Here is a 22,064-nt window from a genome sequence, read left to right as displayed (position 1 = left end):
TCACAACTTTCATCCCACCTTCTGTAAAATCCATTTTCCACTCCATTAGATAAGGAGAGTGTTTTTACTAGTACTTTTTATTGGACTTTTAGGCTGACCATGTTGTCATACCCAACAGGCATCTCAAGGAACATGCTGTAAATTATTTAGTAGTGCCTTATAAAACAAACCAAACAGAAAAACCTATACTCAAAACATTGGTCAGAGCTTTCTTCCTGCTTCTAGTGGAAGAAAACAAATCTCACCTGTATAAGAGCAGGAATAACCATCTTCACTGTCTTATTAATTATTTGGAAGCTGTAAGTGTCATCCAGTCGCATGACATTTGCTCCCATGAATGTGAAAATAGGCATGATGTTGTGAAGAACTTTGTCCTGAAAAACAATCCCCCCCACAACAAAACCTAAACATTAGTGTTTGCAGCTTTAGACACTAAAACTACTAATTTCTGAAAGGAGTGTGTACAGTTTGGGTTTTTTCTATTCCCAATTCTTCTCGCGTTAAAGCTTTTTAACTCTTTAGCTGGATATTTCATATACATAATATCGAAGTTCGCTATAAGAAAAGAGAAAATGGTTCTTCATTCAAACTTTTAAAAACCTAATTGGATTTAAAGTAGATTGTGTCTCAAAGTTAGTGCGTGTTCATGCACTATTTAGACATCAAAACAAACACCTAAGTAAATTAATAAAGAAAATGAATTTAGAGTTAAGGCTAACTATGTCTGTTGTGCTATTATATCCAAACTTATATCAGGCAATACAGTAAACCCTTGATTTTTATGGACCCCGATTTAGCGGGCTTCCGGAACAATGGACGTTCCGTTCCTCCTGTTGTTCCCAAAGTCTACTGAGGTATGTAAAATCATCCCCAGTTCTCAATGGGTTAGCTGAGTAACAGGAGAAAAAGCAACAAGTCCATGCCTTTATATACCTCAACACCACTTGTATAACTTATTTTAATAACAGTTGCATATGCAAATATCAGCCCAGAGAAGATAACTCTTATTTCAGAAAAAGATTCAAAGACTTAAAACATTACTTCCCTATGCTGCATGGCGTAAAGAAGAAAAGGAAGTATAATAGACCCTCAAATTGCGCAAAAGTTACATTCCTGGAAAACTAGGCATAACTCGAAGTTTGCTCAAGTTGAGGGGGCAGGGCCACCAACTCAGCACCAGCAACCGCAGCTGGAAGCAGTAGATCCCCCTGTTAAGGGGGAAGAGAACTGTTAGAGCACTTTGCTCAGCCAGCTCTGCCCTGGCGTGCTGCCACTGGGGAGGCAGAGGGTGGGCATCTCCTTCTTAATAGGGAGCTCCATGTTAAAAGGCTGCTGGCTGGCTGGATGCAAGCCAGCTCAGCCGCAGTAGCCGCTGCTACAGTGGCAGCAGCAGGGGAGACGATCCCACTGTGAAGGAGGATCACACCTAGCATGGGGTGCCCTCAGTGCTGCCGTGGGGGGTAGGGAAGGCTTGGGGCATGCCCTTGTTAACAGGGCTCCCCCGTTAAAAGGCTGCAAAGCTCCACAAGCTCAGCCAAAGGCAGCAGCTGCCACAGCACAGGTGATGATGGAGGAGATCCCCCTTGTCAGAAGGGAACAGAGCTGGCACAGCCTGCACCTCCCCCGAGTGCCGTCGCCTCGGGGGGTGGGGAAGGGGATCGGGGAACAGCTGGCTGTGCCAACTCTGTTCCCTTTTGACAGGGGTATCTCCTCCCCACTCTCCTGTCTGTGGCAGCTGCTGCCTCTGGCTGGAGCTTCTGGGGTCCTCCTCCAATCACACTACTGTGAGATACGCACATGTCGAATGCACATATCTGGAGGGTTAATTTAGAAAAGGCCCTGAACACATCAGAAGGATGGGTGAGACATTTAACCTCAGGAGGATAAAGTCATGCTGACCCATGTTGATCTTTTGTAATAAGTCTCCCATTCCCCATGGATTTTTCTGTGGGAGAGACGAGACCACCCATGACACACATGACAAAGTACCCTTCTGAATTTAAATAAATAAGTGGCAGTGGGAATCCACCCAAAAGAATTAAGGGACATCTAACTTGTCCCATTTGTCAGCAGCAGTTTCCTCTCCCTGAATTCTCTGAGTCTTTACGCTTTGTGTCTTTCCCAGTTCTTAGAAATCAGCAACGAAAGAATAGTTGCCAATAAATCTGACACGTTACTTACAGGGAACATACCAGCAGCAGTACCAAGCAGTAGTAGCGCGTGGTGATGTGTCTGAGGCATTTCTGATACCCTGACACACTGAACTATCAGCTCCACATTGAATTTCTCTTTATCAAGGATATCTGCAAGGGGAAAACAAAAATATCTTGCTTCGTGATTGATTTTTTTAAAACGACCAACAAGCTGGAGAATATAAAGAATAAATATTACTGGAATTCTCAAGACAGCTAATGTACAAAAGATAGTTAAAGTTTTCATGCTCAGAACTGGGACTTGTCATTTTCACCTGGCTGGATCCTGCCACCATCTGGGGATAGTTTCTGACAGATGTTTATCAAACAGCTGAGGATTAACTGCTTCGTATATTCTGTATTTTCCTGTTCTGTTGAAGTTTCCAGGCATCTAAGGATCCAGGAGGTAATCAGCAGCAGGAAGGAGGATGAGAAACAAAAATTCAGATAAATTAACGGACATGCTAAAAATTGAAACCAGAGATAACGTCTTCACGTTAAAATAAGCAGAATTCCATAAAAACATCAGGGGGGAGCCGTGTTAGTCTGTAGCTTCACAAATAACAAGCTATAGTACCTTAGAGACTAACAAATGTATTAGGTCATGAACTTCTATGGGTAAGACCCACTTCTTCTCATCTGCACTAGTTTCAAACTAAGAACTTTTTGTCCTTCTTCGTTACAAGCCACTTAAAAATAATCCCTGGTGTGCACTCAAGTGTTATTTTGAACACTTAAAGTCACTGAGGAAAAGTTCACTGAATCACCCACTTCCTTTTGAAACAAACTATCTTCTTTTGACTGTAAAAAGGGAATTTGAAGGTTTGAAAATGAATCAAATCTGTAAAAAGTGTAGGTTACAAAATAAAAAGGAGGGAAATTAAGGTCTTTAATGTTCATGGGTTAGGTCCCATTGAGGCATACAGGCAATTCAGCCAGGTTCTTCCTGATAAGATGTCATGCGTTTTGTGTAACACCTGGTTTTGAGTGCTTGCTGTAGGGTACGGGAGAGGTATATGTAAGAAGAAGAAGAAAAAAACAGTAAACTTCTGGAAACGGGGCAAGAGAGGACTAGAAGTAATTTCTTAAGGCTGCTTTCAAAAGAGCAATATTATTACTTTCTGTAAATCATCCTTTCGCAGCCCAGAATGAGGAACCACGAGGTCAGTGGCATCAGTCCCATGAGCAGGAGGTCTATATGACCATGTAGAAAAACCAAGGTTTAGGGAAAACCTTCACGCTCCCAAGCCTCTTAAATTTCACGTGGCAATGCTGTACCATTTTCAAAGGCTCAACTTTGTAACGTTCATTGTACAGTACTGATAGCAGCCCTGTTCCCTGCTGGGCTGACTAAAGGTGTTAAATCTAAAGGGAGCATGGATAAGTTGCTGCCACAGTGTTTAGTTATTAGCCCATGCTCTAACACTGTACATCCTCTATTAGTGAGGACAGAATACAAAAATGACTGATGTTTGTTACTAATTTTTAATGACGTACTATTACCTGGCTAATAGATTAAAAAGTGTTGGTACTAGCAGCTGAGGATGCTTGAGCTTCTTCTTGTGCTGTAATAATTCCAGGATGAGCGTAATTCTCTGCCAGTTCACACTGCTTACTATTTCCTGCACTGACTCTGGAGCATGGGGTTTTCTAAAAATCAAAAAGGAGCAGTGATCAGGGGGACATCCCTTTAAGACTCGATTCTGATGAACAGAAAGGAATTGAGAGCAAATCCGAAGATGGCAGACAATTTGGATAAAAGTGATCATAAAACAATAGATTTCATGATTCCAAAGAAAAAGCAGTAGAATAAAAAGACAATAGCTTTCAAAACACATTACTAGTAAAACACAAAACACAAAATAAATGTTTGCCTGAGCATGCGTACTAAGGTCAATATATAATTTTAAGATTTTTTAGATAGACTTCTACTGCATCAAGCACTCAGTCATTTCTTTTAAATATGAAAAGGTTTTAAAATCTCAAGATCTTGGGATTTTCTTCTTCTTTAACAATGTAGTCCAAGAAGTTTCTATGCACTCTATCTATTATATGACAATCTCTCAGCAAGTTGTGCTTTCTAAATTTACATAGATAAAAGCTGTAACTTCTACATTTCTGTGTTCATTTTACCTCTGCTGCTGTATTTTCTGTCTCCTAGTTTGCTGAATGGTGGCCAGAACTTTGGCTTTCTCAGGAGGTTCTAGCTCTACACTAACCTGCTCAGCATCAACTGAAATCTACAACAAAATGAAAGAAAACATTAAGTACATCTGAACAACAAATATCTATCCAGCCACCCAAGTATTTATCTGGCCTCTGGTATCAAAACAGTGATGAATGCCTGTGTATACTGCATTTCTTTTATTAATCAACATGAAGAACAGTTTTCATCTATGTATCACAATAAACAAGCAACAGTTACGCTCAATATATTTGGAGAAACTTTTTAGATTTTAGACAAATTACTTTTTCCATTCAGAAAACAAAAACGAAGCACAGCTGAACTTCAGAAGAATGAGGAACGTTCATCTGGGGCTACGTCTACACTATAAGATAAAATTTAATTTATTCAAGGTCAATTTTATAATATTAATTTTTTTAAATTCAATTTTGAGTATCCTCGCTTCCCACAAGCTCCCAACAATTTTGACATATTGCTTCCACACTGAAATCACCAAACCTTGACTGCTGCAATAGTGCATTGTGGGAACCTATCCCACAGTTCCCTCAGCCCCGCATTCTGAGCCGGGAGCCAGGTGCAGCAGTGCTGTCAGTTTCCTAGGAAACCGACAGTGCAGCAGCTCTGGTCAGTCTCCTGGCTCCCTCTAGTAGCAGGGAGCTGGGAGTCAGGTGCAGCACGTAGCTTTGTGCAGTGCCTATGGGACACTTGTGGAGGCTAATAAATTCAAATGACAGACGTGGTGCTTCCACTCTAGTCTAGACATTTTAAACTTCAGATTGAAGCTATACATGTCCGTTAACGTACAGACATTTTGTTATCGATACTAGGGCAGACTAAATCGAGCTAATGACATTTACAGGGAAGAAAGTGACATTTTAATGTCGAGCTAACATTTTATCTCATAGTGTAGACGCAGTCTCAGGTTGAACCTCTCCAGTCCAGCATGCTTGGGACTTGACTGGTGCTTCATCAGAGAATTTGCCAAACCATGGGAGCTCAATATCGTATCAAATGGGTCTCTTTATTTTGTTTCACTAAAGGCAAGTAAGTAGACTAATACTTGCAATGCTGCTTAGTAATGTATGACCGTACTGATAGACTCTCTCTAAGTCCATGCATAGAGAAGGCTAATCAATTCTCTACATAATAAGCATCAGGACAGCATTACAAAATTTTACTGTATTGGCACAAGGAAATAAAATAAAGCATAAAAAAAAACATGTTTATGCTTAGCAACATTAACAGTACTTCCACTACTTGCTGGTCTCTTAGAAGATGTTTAGCCCTAAACTGCCCCTAAATAACAGCACAAAACACAGAGAGCCAGGATTGGTGGCTGTCAACAAACTTAATGGGAAATTTGGCTACACCCACTATGAGCGGACATCCAGCAAACTAAAATCACGCCAGACCAGAAAGAGTCAAACTAGAGAGGTTCAGCCTGTACTGAAACATAATAAATACATACAAATGTGATATTTATCTTTTAGGAACAATATTTTAATGCATCTTTAATGCTTGCATATTATACTGCATCATAAGGTGGTTTCTATGGTTTGGGATAACTATCATGTTAAGAAATCTGTAAGCCATAAAAATAATTATTGTAGTTTAAACTCAAATAATCCTGTCAATTCTTAGTAAGTCCCAGATGCAACTTACCCCTTTAAAAACACTGCCAATTGTCTGGGCACAAAGTGGGTTTTTACAATTTAACAGTAAATCAAACAGAACTGTTAGCAGCTTCTGTTGCACCTTCCGATCTGGCAGTGCAGCAAAGAACGGTTTAGTAATCTGCAATGTTAAAAAAAAAAAAAAAAATTAAAGCCCTAATCAGGTACACTTTTAATGGCAAAAATGTGAAACATGGGCACATGTAACTGTTTTTTGGCATCTGTATATAGGGTTTCCATACATAAGTGTCAGTCACACTTATATACATTGTTCCACTATTTGGACCACAAAAAATATAGAAATAGTTGATTTAAATATGCTTCTGACTCATCTTATTACTGCTTCTCGACTTCACAAAAATTTGAGATGAAGCTGCTGTAGTAGCTGGCGAAAAGTTAAAAAAAAAAAAAAAAAAGCAGCAGCAGCCATATCACAGACAGGAGCAAGGCTGGATACTGATTTCATTAAAATAAAACAAAAATCACGCTTTAACTTTTCAACATTTTAAAAACAGCTTTGAGACATCTTTGGAAAACACTTCAAAAGAGCTACCTGGATCTGGGAAACAAGAACATAAAGTTTCATTCAAAGGTTAGGGCCCTCTAACTTTGAAAGGGTCTTTTTAACAATTCACTCACCAACATTCACATCTGCTCTTTGAATTACTAATATATATGTATATGTAAAGCTTTATTCAGAAATAGCTACCTGCCCAAGTGCTGTGATCTGGAAAGTAGGTATTCCTTTGTAAAGCTCCTTTGCAATATGCAGACTTTTGATGAATAAGTCCAGACTTTGCTGATCCTTGCACAAAAGCGTTGCTGAATGTTCATTATATTTCTCAAGGATGAGGTGCAGAAGAACAACTTCATCTTTCAACACCGCCTCAGGTTCCTTTAGGACTTTCTCCACCAATCCATCCATTGCGGGCAACAGGTGACACAATATCTTCTACAGGCAAAGAACATTCACAAGGGGGTTGTGTATTTTTAATCAACTGCTGCTTTAACTAACTTTCAGAGGAGTGGTTTAATTTTTAATGCAATATCAATCACTGACATCACAGTATGTAGTACTCTATTATGCCTATATGTCACAGCACATCCTTACCTTTAAGATGTACTTTCCAACCTGAACGTGGCATTGCAGGAGACTTTGTCCATTAATATCCACCCTACCCACCCATTAACTAGGGGGAAAAGGAAAGGCGGGTAAAGGCAGCTGAGGACTGGGCTGTTAGATGATGACAGATTGTTGTAACAAGGCATAAATCCAGTGTCTTTTCAGTCTACTCATGATTTTTAATGTCTGGCAAAGTTATGAATGAGTTATACTGGACAAGGGGTGGCCAACCTTTTTTCTTCGGGGGCCACATGTCAATTTTTGACACTTTCCAGGGGCCAAACACTAAATAGCCCCAAACCCAACCCCCAGGTTTAACACCTCTCAGCCCCAAACCCACTCCCCTCCCCAGGCTTAAACCCTCTCAGCCCAAAACCTGCCCCCCCCCGGTTTAACCCCTCTTAACCCCATACCCAGCCCCAGGATTAACCCCTTGCAGCCTTAAACCCAGGATTAATATACTCACACAGGAGATCTGCATGCTGCCGTCCCCCACTGCACCTTCACCGAGCCACTGTCTCCTCCGCCACTGCAGTTGTGTGGCTCACCCTAGCCTTCCAACTCCCTTCCCCCATGTACAGCATTCTGCCCTACCATACTGAAATAATGGAACTCAATTTAATTGGTTTAACAGCTGGCCATTACACCCATTAAATTGAGTTCTACATTTTCAGCACAGCAGGGCATGGAACTGGAGGAGGAGTGAGTGGCAGAGTGTCGGGATCTGCAAATGGCTCCTTAAGAGCCACATGCAGGTCAGAGCTGCCCAGCTGGCTTTCAAAATGGTGCCACTGCCAGCTCCGCAGGCTGGATGAAAAAGCTCCGCAAGCCAGACTCTGGCCCGCAGGCCACATGTTGGCCACCCTGCAGTAGACCCTAGAAGTCTTGGGCTAAACAGTAAGACTGGATTTATGCAGTGCCATTAAAGCTGTGTTGATCCCATGATATTAGAGAGACAAGTGGGGAGAGAGAGTTCCTTTTATTGGCCCAACTTTTGGTGAGGTGAGAGAGAACCTTTTGAGCTTACAAATGCTGTTCTTCCTCCAGATCTGAAAAAACTTTGTGTAAGCTTGAAATAAAAGATTTACTTCACACACCTTGTTTCTCTAATATCAAGCAACATGGATCAAAATCATTGCATAAATGTATGCTCGATTTTTCAGAGTATTTACAATTACTACAGCTTCTACAAACCTAAATTTCTGGCAATAACGGCAGTCATCCAGTCATTCACAATTCTTTCAAATACGGAAACCTGTTATACTGTACTGAAGTTCACATTGTATCTCTCATTACACAATGAATGAATGTATTCTGCAGCAGCATGAGAAGTGAATTCTCAATATAATACTTAAAAGGGAGTTAAATACACACAAACTAAAACTGATTTTAAAATACTGAAGACGCACAGAGCATTCGCTATTATGTGATAATTGTCAGTGCAATCTTCCTAGAAAAATGTTCTTGAGACTTTATACCACAGAGTTGCAGTTTCCCTAAGGACTTTAGTGCAGTATCCTACAACAAAGAGCAGCTCATGGCTAGAACATGGAAATGTTTGTGATAATTTTTAAATTATATTTTGCACAGCACGTTACTCATCCAAATACCTACCAAAAGTACTAGAAAATCACTGATGCAAAGTGAAACTGCATCTCGAGTTCTCTACATTTGAAGACACTTCCATTGTTTAAACAAGAAAAATACCTTACATTCTATCCATAAAACAAATGTAAAAAACATATAGGTAACACACACCTCACCATTGACCTGCTGAAGAATCTTCATCAAGCTTCTTGCCACATAGGAAGGACAACAAGGGGTTTGTACACAATTGAGCACATGTTCCAAAGCTTCTGACAATCTCTTCTGATGGGATTTCTGTTGACTTTGTGTCTGCAGCTCCTCAAATAAGCTTCCTAAATTCTAGTTGATTTAAAAAAAGAAAAAAAGAGGAAGGAAAAAAGGGAAAAATAAAGTCCTTGCCCCATAAGTCCCCACATTAAACTGAAACATTTGAAAGCGAATACAATGTGAAGCAAGTATTATTCATTTTTAAGTCCTTATCTTAGTTTTTCTCCTTCAATCAGAAATAAAACACTATGATGTAACAGGCATATAAGCACTCTGCATACAAATAATTTGTGTACTCAACAAAAACAAGCTCTTATCAATCTATTATTCAAAACAAAATATAGCTAGTTCAGAGGACGTTAGCAACACAGTCCATTCATTCTCTGCTTGAAAGAATAAGGCAGTATCAATGTCTATTTTTAAGTTGTTGGGAATGTCTCTCCTTGTACTCTCTCATCCTTTGGACTGTTGGAAGGGGCTTAAAATTTCTATTTTTATTCTTACCAGTTTCTTTCAGGGTGTATGTGGGGTGCAGAGAGGGTTTCCTTATCAGTTTCCTTCAAGGTGGATGTGGGGTGTGGCTATCCTTACCAGTTTCTTTTGGGGTATATGTGTGTGTGGGGAGAGGAGATAAAGAACCAGACAAGTTTGAGCCTTACTGCTCCAACAACAACCAACTCTAGAGGAGAGGAAGAGTCTTCAGAGAAGATGGTTGGTGACTTACGGTTTATCTGTCCTTCCCAATGTCCCAGAAGAAATTGTTTGGGATTTCAGGAGAAAATGATGCAGGACTAGAAACACCCAATTTTTCCAACAATGCTAGCTCTGAGCAATAGCTTCACCCTGCCTTCCACACCTGGTATTTACGTGAGCTCCACTGCAATGTCTTTTGCACTTTCATGGGAAATAGTCTGACACCTCTTTCTCTACTGCCAGACTTGCACCTTGTCCGTAGAATTATCTCTGCTAGCCAATAGATAAAGCTCTACACAGATACAAAATTGGTATCTGGATCTGCAAAAATAATCTGTGGATATCTGCATATTTGCAAGGTTTTAGATACAACATTTCTATCTTCATCCATATCCACGAAACTAAGATGCAGCTATCTGCATCCGTTGATATGGATACCTGTGGCTATCAAACGAATATCCAGATTTGCAGGGCTCTACCAAGAAAGAAACTGGAATTCTAAGTAGGACCCAAAAATTTACTTCAATAATATGAATCTCAACAAAGACATTACCTGGATCATATAGATAGGATCAGTTACAATCTCCTCTGCTTTTCGTACCAGATTATGAAGTATGGGTTGAAATGGAGACTCCTTTATTCCACTCAGGGAGCAAAGACAGTTAAGAGCAGCTCTTCGCACTTCACTCACAGGACTCCCCAGATTAATCAACAAAGATATCACCACTAAATATAAACAAGGAAAAAAGTTTGAACGTCAACAGTTCAAATTCTTACATTATCCTCAGCAGCAGCAGCACAAACAGATTCCTTTCTATTTAAAGTTCTGCTCTTTTCCTTATGAATCTTGAGGGATCTACAGTAACTATTTTTTTTAATATGAACCATATGGAAATCTGCCCATGAAATTTCATCACCAACGTACTTACATTTGGTGAACTTGTAAAACTTAAGCTTTTCATTTATAAACTAAAAGTTTATATAGCCTCCTTTCTCTGGTTTAAAATTTGTGTTACATGGTACAGAAACAGTGCGGTTTCTCACACATTTCAAAAGCCCTTGGTTATTTGACAATTGCCTACTCAAGTATTATATACCAAAAAACCAAAGCAAACAAAAAAAACCCCACTATGGTTCTGTTATGGTTATGATTTGACAGACAAAACATTAGGAAATTCAAATGCATAGTTGCAACCACAAATGAAGCATTCAAAACGCAGAAAAAAATAACACGACAAGAAAATGAAGGTTTAACAATGGTTCTAGACCATAATTATTATTTATTAACACATGACTAAGCCTTAACAAGTGAGAAGTTTAGTTTTCCAGTACCTGGGGAGGAGGCTGATGCCAACTGTTTCTTCTTCTGGGCAGTCTGTGATGTAAGCATTGCACATCCTATGTGCAAAGCTCGAGTCTGTAGCATCGCATTCACTGTGGAATTTAGCTGATTTGAGAGGTTATAGTTATAGGTCCATAAGACTGAAAGGAATTTAAACAGATCCTCTGAATCTTCTAAATGCACCTTTAAAATAAGAAAAAGATTTTTATGTGTACAGGAATACAGCGTCTACAGTCAAAGCCAGGTGGTCAGGGCAGGTGAAGAAGAGGAAGTGCTCCCTTGAACATCAGCTCAGTCCCCATCACTCCTCAAACACGCTAAATGCATTCTTACCATATCATATGGCAAACCAGAGTTCACATTAACTCATTAATCCAGTCTCAGAGGGGTAACCTTGTTAGTCCATAACATCACAAACAACAAGCAGCCTTGTGGCACCTTAGAGACTAACAAATTTATCAGCTCATGAGCTTTGGTGAACAAAATCCACTTTTTCAAAGGTTTTGCTCATGAAAACTCATGACCCAATAAATGTATACATTTGTATGCAGCTGTACACAGTTAAAGTACATCTACTTTTCTCTGGCTCTTTGAAGAAGTTCTGCCTTGTAGCTTTCAGCATTTCTCCATTCAGGCAATCTTAATTACTATTGAAGCACTCTGAATTGCACTACCTGTTTTTCAATCTTACATTATGTTTAGAAATAATAATGAACTTCCAGCAACCCACAACCAAACCTTTTACAGAAAAGCTTTACTTAATCAGCGCTTAAACAGTCTTTCCTTCTCTCTCACGTCACCCTGAAGCAAATACTTCAGCACAATCTCCTGGAATTGTTCACAGCTTTCTTTAACTATTGTAGAGATTAAAAACTAGTTAATGAAGCACAAAAACCCCCCAAAAAAACCTTGAATAGAAGGCTCAGTAGGGCTCTGAACTGAAGAACATCAGCTCCCTCACTGGCTCCACAGACAATGATGTCAAACAGTGCCAATAACAGACGTAAATAGTCTCTGCTGTCTTCATTCAAGCTTTCAGGATTCCACCAGGTTTCACCTATGAGTATGTGCAGCATGGAGAAAAACAAAAGAAACCCATAAAAGCATCTTCAGGGCATGCCCACATAAGGACCCCAAAGCATGGCTATGACTGGTCCAGGTCAGCTGATGCAGGATTGCAGGGCTTGGGCAGTGGGGCGGTAAAATTGCAATGTTAGCATTTGGGCTTAGGGTGGAACCCAGGCTCTGGGGGCCTCCCTCTTTGCAGATTCTCAAATTACAGTCTCCAGCTAAAAGCCAACACGTCTGCATTGCAATTTTACAGCTCTGCAACTCAAGCTCAAGCCAGCAACTGAAACATACCCCTGAAACAAACCCCCCAACAACTTTACAGCTGAAGAGCTTAAGAAATCTGGCTGTTCTGAAGTCTTGAGAAAGAAACTTTTTAGAAATCTGTGTAGAGTAAAAGTAGCCTAACTACAAAACAAATTGTGTTTCTGAGAACAACTTTTAACAGTGGAAAAGAAAACTAGGACCATTTTTTATTCTTTACTTCACATGGTTGTGAAGATTCACAGTTTGAATTCTGAAGCTTACCTTTCATAAAGGATATGGGAGGCTTCAGACCACAAACAAAGTCTTTCAACAGAAGCATGAGCATGGCTGAGTCTTCTGCGTCTACAGCCTGACCACTGTTGAGCTTTTCTATGTATTTGGAAAATAACTCAACCGACACCAAGCCTGCAGGCTTTGACTCGATAAGCCATTTTGCAGGAATCACCTGAGAATGAAAACAAACTTAAACAGACACCCACATAGCTCCATAGATTATTATAAAATACCTGTATATACTTGTCATTTTTCATTATCATACTTACTGTAGCACTTATGTACAGCACTCAACATTTTCAGAGCATGACAGAGACTAAACTACTTATTTAGAGCAGAGACAGAGCAAACAGGCTTCTGCATTTGGAGGCACAATTCTGTTCAAAACAACCAAATCAACCAGAAGTTACATTAAAATAGCACAAGTGCCAACTAAATGATTTTTTGGTATCAGAGTCTATTCTGTGATTTAATACCATTACCAAGAACACACAAATAAACATGCGAAGAATCCTGTCTTAAACAGCTGCCTATAACTCAACGTCTTCTGGGAAGTAATGTATTGAAATGTGTAACACAAAAAGGAGAGGTGGGGGGCGGGGGGGGCGGGGGGGAATTCCTTCCCAACCTTGGAGATAATAAAGAATGCCAGAAGCACGCGCTGACTGATTGCCTGGCTAGCCAAACAAAGGACAGCTGGCAGCAGTTAAAATGCCATCAAATTATAAAAAACACAAAAGTCACAAGATTCTTTTCACTACATAAAGGTTACTTAGTACTTTGTTTTCAGCATACATGAAATCTGCCTTTGAAAGAGAGTATCACCATAAAAATATCCTGTCTGAAAATCTTTACCGTTTATTGTAAAATCTGTACTGCTATTACTACAGTTACAAGCTGTACACAAAAGTATACTAAGAACAAAAAAATGGAGAAATTTGAAGTTCGGTCTGTGCAACTAATAGGGTATACCGTTTCACTATTTTCCTCCTATATATTCAGCCAATTTCCTCCAAATACTTATACACTCAGCAATGTGCATATACTCGACTAGTCCTATTTAGTTCAATAGGACCTACATTTGAGTGTGGAACGTTACACACGTGCATGTTTGTGAGGTCAGGGCCTCAGTCGGTTGTCCCTGGTTGTGTGGGTCTTTCACAAAGCGAGAGAGAGAGAGAGAGAGATTGAGGAAAACACCACTTTTTAAAAGGAATAGGGAAATGTTTTGGTTTTCTAAATGATAACATTGACGCATGAGACTCAGAAGCAGGTGAGGGCTTAACACTACTTTAACTTCTTTATTTCCCAACCCCCTAAACTAGAAGGGGATAGTGTTTCTTGAATACTGTTAATTGCCTTGCTCACATACCAAGGCACAAGACTCCTATTTGTTAAAAATTAACAGCTCTGCCTTTCCAAACAAATGTTATGGCTTATTTTCTTTATTAACTGCCTTTATTTTCAGAAAGAAAATTTTACATACTGTTTTGGATGATTAGTTTGCATTACAGCTAAATCAGATCCCGCTGATAATAGACAACTAATATTGTTATTTCCAACTTTGATCTTCTCTTTTAGAAACAGTTTATATCAGACTAATAAAAGTAATAGGACTTAAAAAACCTTACATTTTAATATGCTATCATTGTAGAGCAGAATTCTTTATTTCTATCTGTACATTTGCTACAATGACTAAAAAAACTTGTAAGTCTTAATATGGGCTTTTATTAAAATACTCTCGTCAACATATTTTAAGGAACAGAGACAAGATTCTTCTGTACATCCTGAAGTTCCTGATTTTGCAATTCCACTTCTCAAAGAGATCTTACACCCCAACCAAAGTATCATCTCCAAAATTACGTTGCTCTTACCTCTGCAGAATGACTGCTCTCAAGTTTTCTAATTTTTCCCTCCAGAAGACTGAAGACTCTCAGAGCCAATGACCAATACCTTTCTTCCATTTGTGAATTACAGCAGCACTGGACAAGCACAAAGCTGATAATATGAACAGTTACTTTCTGTCTCACACTTTCAGCTTCATTTTCAGCTATGTCGATCAGACCTTCCACCTATTAAAAAAACAGAAGAAAACCACAAAAATCCATGACAGCATAGAGACATCACCATACAATCCTTTTTTTATCCTTGTTTCAAATCCGATGCAGTTAAAAGGAACTTGTCTGAAGTCCTTTATCTCCAACAATTTCCCAGCACAGGCAGAAGTTCTAAACTTTCTCACATTTACCTAGTAACAGACCTTTATTATGACCTGATACTAACATTTCTACTAGTGAGAGGATGGAGTTCCATCTCTATGGCCAATTCAGTCTTTGGCTTCCCCTTCATCAGTATAGTACTTAATCAGTATTTAATCAGTACAGTAGTGTTTCGATTTAGGCAAGGGTTGTGTTCCCATGCACCTCCTGCGTAACTGGAATTTTGCATAAGTTGAGGGAGGGGATGCCCCACCCCCCGGGGAGGATCACATGTTCTGCAGCCAGGGAAGCAGCAGAAGCACCTGGAGCTCCTTCAGAAAGGTAATCCTAGGGTTGGGGGGGAAGTTGGGGAGGATTAAGCATGGCGGTGGGTTGGGGCTGTGGGAGAGGGGTAGGAGGGTTAAGCCTGGGGTGGGTTAGGACTGCGGTGGGTGGAGCTGCACTGGAGCCGTGCAGAGGGAGTGGACCCAGGGCAGGGGGGTTGAGCCAGAGCCATGTGGGGGGGGGAGTTTGAACTGGGGAGGCGGACGGTGAGCCAGAGCCACAGGAGGGTGGGGGTTGAGCTAGAGCCATGCACAGGGGTGCTGAGCCAGGCCATGAGGGGTTTGAACCAGGGCCGGGGGCAGGATGAGCCGGAGCCATGTGGGAGTGGTGGTAAGCCAGAGACGTGCGGGGTGTGGGGGGCGAGCCAGAGCCCTGCATGGGTGGTGAGCGGGCCCAGGGGGAGGAGGGTAGGGTTAAGCCAGGGCTGGGGGAGCGGGATTTTGAGTTGCACTTAACTCTAATGTGTTAACTTACATTAATCCTCGAACTCGTGCATTTCGAGGGTTTATTACATAGAAAATACTATCACAATAGACAATGCGAATGTTGACATCTGCCTGTTCAACCCAAACTCCATTTAACATTTGTTCTCTGATGGGACGAATTTTGGGGGGGAAAAGAATGTCCACAGGGTAGTTTTGTTACGCCTACACAACAAATAAGCAATTGCGGAAGTCTATATTGCCTTTAAAAAGAATTGTGTACATACCATCTGTAATATTAAGGAAGGATTCTTTGAAGTTATGTTATCAGAAAACAGCATGATCATTTTCTGGTTGGCCACACCAATCAAATCTGCAGACTTGATGGATTTTATCACTTTTTCAAAAGCTATTTCCATAAAACAGAAAAGGTGGCTACATGAATCACAAGTGAAACTACTGACAAACTTGATGATATTTAGAAATCAAGTGACGCTTTAAACAATCTTCTTTTCACCAACATTCAACCACTGATGCCTTCCATGTGCCCTCCCAAGTCCACATGCATCAGAAGAGCTTATTCTAAGAATGCGTTCTTCTTTCAAAAATAAAAAAAAAATAATAAAAAAAAAAGACTTCCACTACTCAACACATCAGCCATCTTGTTTCACAGTTTATTGTTGAAAGTCCCCTTTAGTTCAATTGAAATGCTGCCTCGTTAAAGCACAGATGACTCGGCCTTAAAATGGCAAGGCCAAGTCCCCAAAATAGAGTCCTCAAATCAGTTACAATTACAAACATTAAAACAACAACAACGAATTTCATATCAAAGTATTTCTTTAAATTTGACTTAGAAAATCACACAGAAGTTTGAGGTATGAATAGATAAACCACCTTCCAATGCTTTTAGTCACATATTATGGGTAATAACTTCAAAGTGATAGTCCCTGTCTCTACTGCCTAAGCATCAAATTCTCACGCCCAATAATTTTCTTTCCTCAAACCAATTGTTTATAATAGCTTACCTTCCGGCCAGTCCTTCAACAAAGGATGTAGGGAGCAGAGGCCAGACTGTGACAGACAAAGCGCCATTTTCCATTCTGCAGATTTTGAATTATTACTAGTGATAACCATAAATGGTAGCAACTGCATTACTACTTGATTTACTAGCTCTTCCTTCTGATTCAGAAGCTCTTCTTTGAAAAAAATGTTTATTGCTTCCTCCAGAGCTTTATACCTGGAATGGAAGGGGGGAGGGGAGCTGAAGAAGTACCACTTGATTCCATCACTAATAACACCCCTCAACCAACTTCCACCAATTAATAGTAAAACTTGGGGGTGAAAGTAAGACAGAAGAAATACAGGCACATACCACTTCCCATCCTTTGAAAGATCAACTCTTTGAAAGAGAGTTAACAGGCTCGAAACAGTAACTTCTATACTGATCTGTGACTTGAAAATCTACGAATCAACACATGAAAAAGTGAAATGACCAATCTATAAAATACAAAATCTAGAAAACTGTAATATCAAGTGCATCACCGACCCTACTAAGTACAAAAGTGCAGTATTTATCAGGGAATTTGCTTTGATCAGATAATATGATTATTATAAAGGAAAAAAGAAAAAATATATTAACTTGTGGTATGCTCTCAGTTTGATAGATCCATCAAGAATATGGCCTGATGTTTAAATGCATGGGGAAAAAGTACTGATTTTAAAGCAACTGGAATGTTTTATAACAAAGTAAGTAGTATTTGTTAAATGCAAATAAAAAAAAACAATAGGCTGCGTCTATACTAGCAAGTTCTTTCTGAAAATCAGGTCCTTTTTTTGGAAGAACACGTGTAGAGTCCACACATAAAATGCGCTCTTTCGATCTGAAATCAAAAGAATGCAGCTTTTCTTCTGGAAGCCATCTTCCACTCCTGGATCAGGAAGAGAGCATCCTTTCAAAAGAAACTTTTGAAAAAAAGCATGTATAGATGCTGTGCCTTTTTTTTTTTTTTTTTTTTTTGAAAGAGCAATTCTCATGGCACTGGGAAGTTTTTGATCCCTGACCTGTTCTTTCAAAAGAGCAACGGGCTGTTTGGATGCTCTCCATTGAAAGAGCGGACTGATATTTTGATCCACTTTTTTGTGTACGGACACACTCTTTTGAAAGAAGATTTTTCAGAAGAAATCTTCCAGAAGAATTTTTTTCCAAAGATTGCTGTAGTGCAGATGTGGCATACATGCTAAACAAAAAAGGTTTTGTTTCTGATCATTCATGTGTTAAGTTAATCTCACTTTGAGGTCACTAGTTCAAAAATAAATCAAAAAGTTACAAGTGTCACCAGGTAAAATCCCACCAGTAACACTAATAGATCTGATATATAAACTACTACTACTTACGTAGTGACCTCTTCACCCACAACACACAGTATTGCCCAATGAAGAAATACTAGGCAGGAGTTTAGTAAGTATGGCTACAATCAACTGCATTTAAAAAACACAATGCACCCTTGTCACTACCAAGATAGAAAATCTAGTAAACCCCTGACTTATGCGTAAGGTTGCATTCCTGAGCAACCACAGTTAAGTCAAATTTTGCATAAGTCGGGAATGGATGGGGGGGAGGGGCCCTGCTATCTTTGGGTCCCCTGGTCATGGCTGCGCCTGGCTCCCAGCTCCCATGAGTGGCAGGGAGCTCAGAGCCAGGCACAGCAGCGCTGGTCAGTTTCCTGGCTCCAGCAAGTGGCGGGGAGCTGGGACCCAGGAGGCAGCCTGGCTACCGCAAGCGTACAGGAGGTGGGAGCCAGGCTGCTGCCTGGTTCCTGGCTCCCCGACACTCATGATTTCGACATGCGTTATTGCAAGAAATGCGTAAGTCGAAGATTTCCTGGAAATATCGATGCAAACATGTTGCCAAAAACGCCTCTGATTACTTGAAAACAGACACAGCATCTTATAGGATGAGCAGAACTCTGCGTCAGGAACAATTCTGAATTAAAACAGGTCTTAGGTGACCAGACCCAGGCTGTTTGTTGTCTTGTCCCTGACTCACTGTAACTGGCTAAAGAGAGAAGAAATTGTGAAGTAAGAAGCAGTCTGCTAGATTTTTGCTTCTTTGTCCTATTTGAGTATAGAGGCTACACACCATGTCAGAGAGATGAGTGAAGAGGAAAACAATATAGAATACTAATTCCAGACTTCTATGAATACAGAAGACTAGCTAAGATCTCATTTGACCTATCAAGAATTCTGACTTACCTCTAAGGCACTTAGTGCAGTCATAACAACTTCCAGATTGTCATCCCTAAGTCGAGCAAAAATGGCTTCTTCTATGAAAGACTTGTCAAAACCCTCCTAAACAAAAAGGGAAAAAGCAGTTAAGGACCATTGTTTCCCAAAATTTCTGGGCAGTTTAACTTTCATGACATATTAACTAAAATGCAAGAGAACAGAAATCTCAGCTAGGGAGAAACTAACAGCAAATATCAATGAAGAAACAAACGGTATCAATTTCACCCTGTCACTCCACTGGAAGACTGCAAGCAGCTTCCTAAACAGGAATTAATCCCAAATTCTGGATGACAGAACCCAAGTTTAAATAAATAAACTAACTGAGAACAACATGTTTGTCATATGTTAATGTGATGTCTGTCTTCAAAAGATCTTTTAACAGAAACTTTAACTGAAGACAACAGGCATTAATTGAGGTTTTTTTTCAGTGATCAGAGGTACCAACCTTTGCTGCTTCGATGATCTGCTTCAAATGTTGAACAGCCAAGACTCTGACTGCTGGCTGTGGATGATTCAGGCTAAGCACCAGAGCAGTATCAGAGTCTGCCAGAAACTGAAATATACATTGCACAGGTACTTAAAGCACGCTGAAAACGATTGAATTAAAATTTGAGATTGACACATATGCTAAGAAACACCCTCACCCTGTTAACTATTAATTCAGAATAGAAACTCTATAATTGTAACTGTAAAATGTCAATTTCAGATTAACAAAGCACAATTTCCCTATAAATATTTACTGTGTTTCATTAAGAAAAGGGTGCTTTTGAAAGCAGGGTTTCCTTTCGAATGAACCCTGTCCACACAGCTGTTTTGGCTTTCAAAAACAGCATTTTTGGAACTGCGATCCTACAGGAGTATGCAAATGAGGCATGAGATATTTAAATCCCCGTATTTGTATGTCCCTTCCAAAAGGGAGGGGCAGTGTAGATGTAGTTCATAAGTTTGCAGTGTACAATACAACTTTTGTTGGTAAATAAAGTACTCTGCATACATTTGTTTCTTAATATTTTTGTTTTTCTTTAGTGTTATGCATTGTTAGGTATACCCCTCTATTATTCACAATATTTGAACGTCTGGCAAACTCCTGGTCGCAGGGCTGCTGTATACAAAAGAGTTTACTGTATGAAAAAAGGTAGCTATAAGAAACAATACACCCACCCACTATAGTTGTCTTGATAAAAAAAAGCGTAGAGTATAAATGATTTTGCTGCTCTGTGGCATATCTAGCTCGGTTACGATTTGGAGGCAGCAAACCAAGCAGCTTGGAGTTACTAATTTCTCAAGTGCCCAACTTAAATTAGCCTTCAAAAAGACCAAAAAGCATCCTGATAATAATATTAAGTCTGATCAAGGAAACTTGGGAAAACATCCTAATGGTGACTGCTGCACTGGCCCCTTCTCTAATTTTGACAGTTCTGGCCAACTTGCAAGACACTGACATCATCCCAGAATAATACTGGGGCACATGTTATCTTGTCACAATATAGCAGACCATCACAGAACTATAAGAAACATCTCGAGGTCATTAAGTCCAGTCCCCTGCACTCACGGCAGTACCAACCACCATCTAGTCCATCTGTAACAGGTGTTTGACTAACCTGCAATTAAAGCTACCAGTGAGAGGTTCTAAAACTTCCCCAGGCCATTTATTCCAGTGGTTAATCATCTTTACAGCTGAGAAGTTTTTTGCCCTCCTCATGTTCAATCTAAACCTCACTTGTTGAAATTTAAGTCCATTACTTCTTGCCCTATCATCACGGTAAGGAGAATAATTTTTTTCTCCATCCTCGTGATAACCTTTTGTCTTAAGATATGACCAAGGCAGCACAATATAAGCTACTTTTCTTGTTTGATAAATGTGCTTGATCGAAACTTTGATGTCTGCAACAGGGAACTTACATCAGCAATAATACAAGAAAAAAAATTAAGAGACAGACAGACAAGAGAGGACAGATATATCCCAGTAAAGTACTGATGACTTTGAGACAGCAGGCCAGTGTTGATTTAGGTCCAGGAATTGGGCCTTCACCTACCTGATATTTACTGCCACTCACTGAAAGAGAGATGAATTGATGGAAGAGATCTTGCTCTTTCTGATTTGTGACATCTTGCAGATGATCTTCCAGCACCATGTCCAGCGCTTTAGGATATCTGCCAAAAACCAAAAGAAACTGGTTTTGTATAGAGGATTACTACAGAAGTTGTGCACTAATTACCACATAAACACATGCAGAGGATACAGAACTTGAAAGTGTGTTTGAAGGACACAGGATGGGAGGAACCCGGAGAGGTCTTTTAGTCGAATCCCCCCACATTCAAAGCAAGACTAAGTATTACTGACATCATCCTTTCTTGTTTAACCTGCTCTTAAAAATTTCCGGTGATGGAGATTCCACAACCTCCCTAGGCAATCTACTCCAGTGCATAACCACCCTGAGAGATAGGAAGTTTTTCCTACTATCCAACCTAAACCTAAGCCCATTGCAGCTTGTCCTACCCTCCAGAGGTTAAGAATAAATTTTCTCCCTCCTCCTTGCAACAACCTTTTAATGTACTTTAAAACTGTTATGTCCCCTTTCAGTCTTCTCTAGATTAAAGAACCTAATTCTTCCATTTTCCCTCATAAGTCATGTTTTCTAGAACTTTAACCATTTTTGTTGCTCTCCTCGGAGCTTCCCAAATTTGTCCCCAACTTTCCTGAAATGTGGCACCCAGAAATGGACACAATACTCCAGTTCAGACTTGGGGTTAATGTATACTTACTGGCCAATCGACCACACAGTCGATCTTCCACAGTTTGATTTTTGCCACTTGTGTTAAGACTGTCAATGCTGGTACTTCAAAGTTTTGCGTGGAGTAAGGAACATTGACGCAAGCCTGAAGAGCCCCAGTCTACACAGGGTAAGAGAGTCGATTCTGATACGCTGATTCTAGCCATGCTAATGATGTAGCTAGAATTGTGTATCTGGGATCATCTTTCTACCCTAATGAAGATATACTCCAAATCAGTGCAGAATGGAGCAGAAGAATTACTTCTTGTGTCTTGCTTACACACGCCAGAACCATGTTTGCTTTTTTGGTAAGAGTGTCACACTGCTCACTCATATTTAGTTTATGGTCCACTTTGAACTCCAGATCCCT

The 22,064-nt window shown here is 40.0% G+C and overlaps 1 protein-coding gene across 5 annotated transcripts in view; it reads right to left on the bottom strand.

The window, feature by feature from the left end:
- The window catches only part of HEATR1 (HEAT repeat containing 1), a 59,155-nt gene that overhangs the window by 20,931 nt on the left and 16,160 nt on the right, over positions 1-22,064 (bottom strand). For all 5 annotated transcript variants that reach the window (XM_074990116.1, XM_074990118.1, XM_074990115.1 and 2 more), the window contains 19 exons: positions 20,957-21,074; positions 19,366-19,473; positions 18,888-18,983; positions 17,008-17,096; positions 16,661-16,872; positions 15,923-16,044; positions 14,545-14,742; positions 12,659-12,842; positions 11,971-12,119; positions 11,053-11,245; positions 10,274-10,446; positions 8,932-9,099; positions 6,760-7,002; positions 6,040-6,171; positions 4,326-4,432; positions 3,696-3,842; positions 2,468-2,583; positions 2,182-2,303; positions 246-374 (listed from right to left, as the gene is read on the bottom strand). In XM_074990116.1, coding sequence (XP_074846217.1) covers positions 246-374; positions 2,182-2,303; positions 2,468-2,583; positions 3,696-3,842; positions 4,326-4,432; positions 6,040-6,171; positions 6,760-7,002; positions 8,932-9,099; positions 10,274-10,446; positions 11,053-11,245; positions 11,971-12,119; positions 12,659-12,842; positions 14,545-14,742; positions 15,923-16,044; positions 16,661-16,872; positions 17,008-17,096; positions 18,888-18,983; positions 19,366-19,473; positions 20,957-21,074 — 2,806 coding nt within the window. The remainder of the gene's footprint in view (positions 1-245; positions 375-2,181; positions 2,304-2,467; positions 2,584-3,695; positions 3,843-4,325; positions 4,433-6,039; positions 6,172-6,759; positions 7,003-8,931; positions 9,100-10,273; positions 10,447-11,052; positions 11,246-11,970; positions 12,120-12,658; positions 12,843-14,544; positions 14,743-15,922; positions 16,045-16,660; positions 16,873-17,007; positions 17,097-18,887; positions 18,984-19,365; positions 19,474-20,956; positions 21,075-22,064) is intronic.

The sequence above is a fragment of the Carettochelys insculpta genome, chromosome 3, assembly GCF_033958435.1.
Source record: "Carettochelys insculpta isolate YL-2023 chromosome 3, ASM3395843v1, whole genome shotgun sequence".
Taxonomy (NCBI): domain Eukaryota; kingdom Metazoa; phylum Chordata; order Testudines; family Carettochelyidae; genus Carettochelys; species Carettochelys insculpta.
This window is presented reverse-complemented; position numbering and strand designations above follow the sequence as displayed.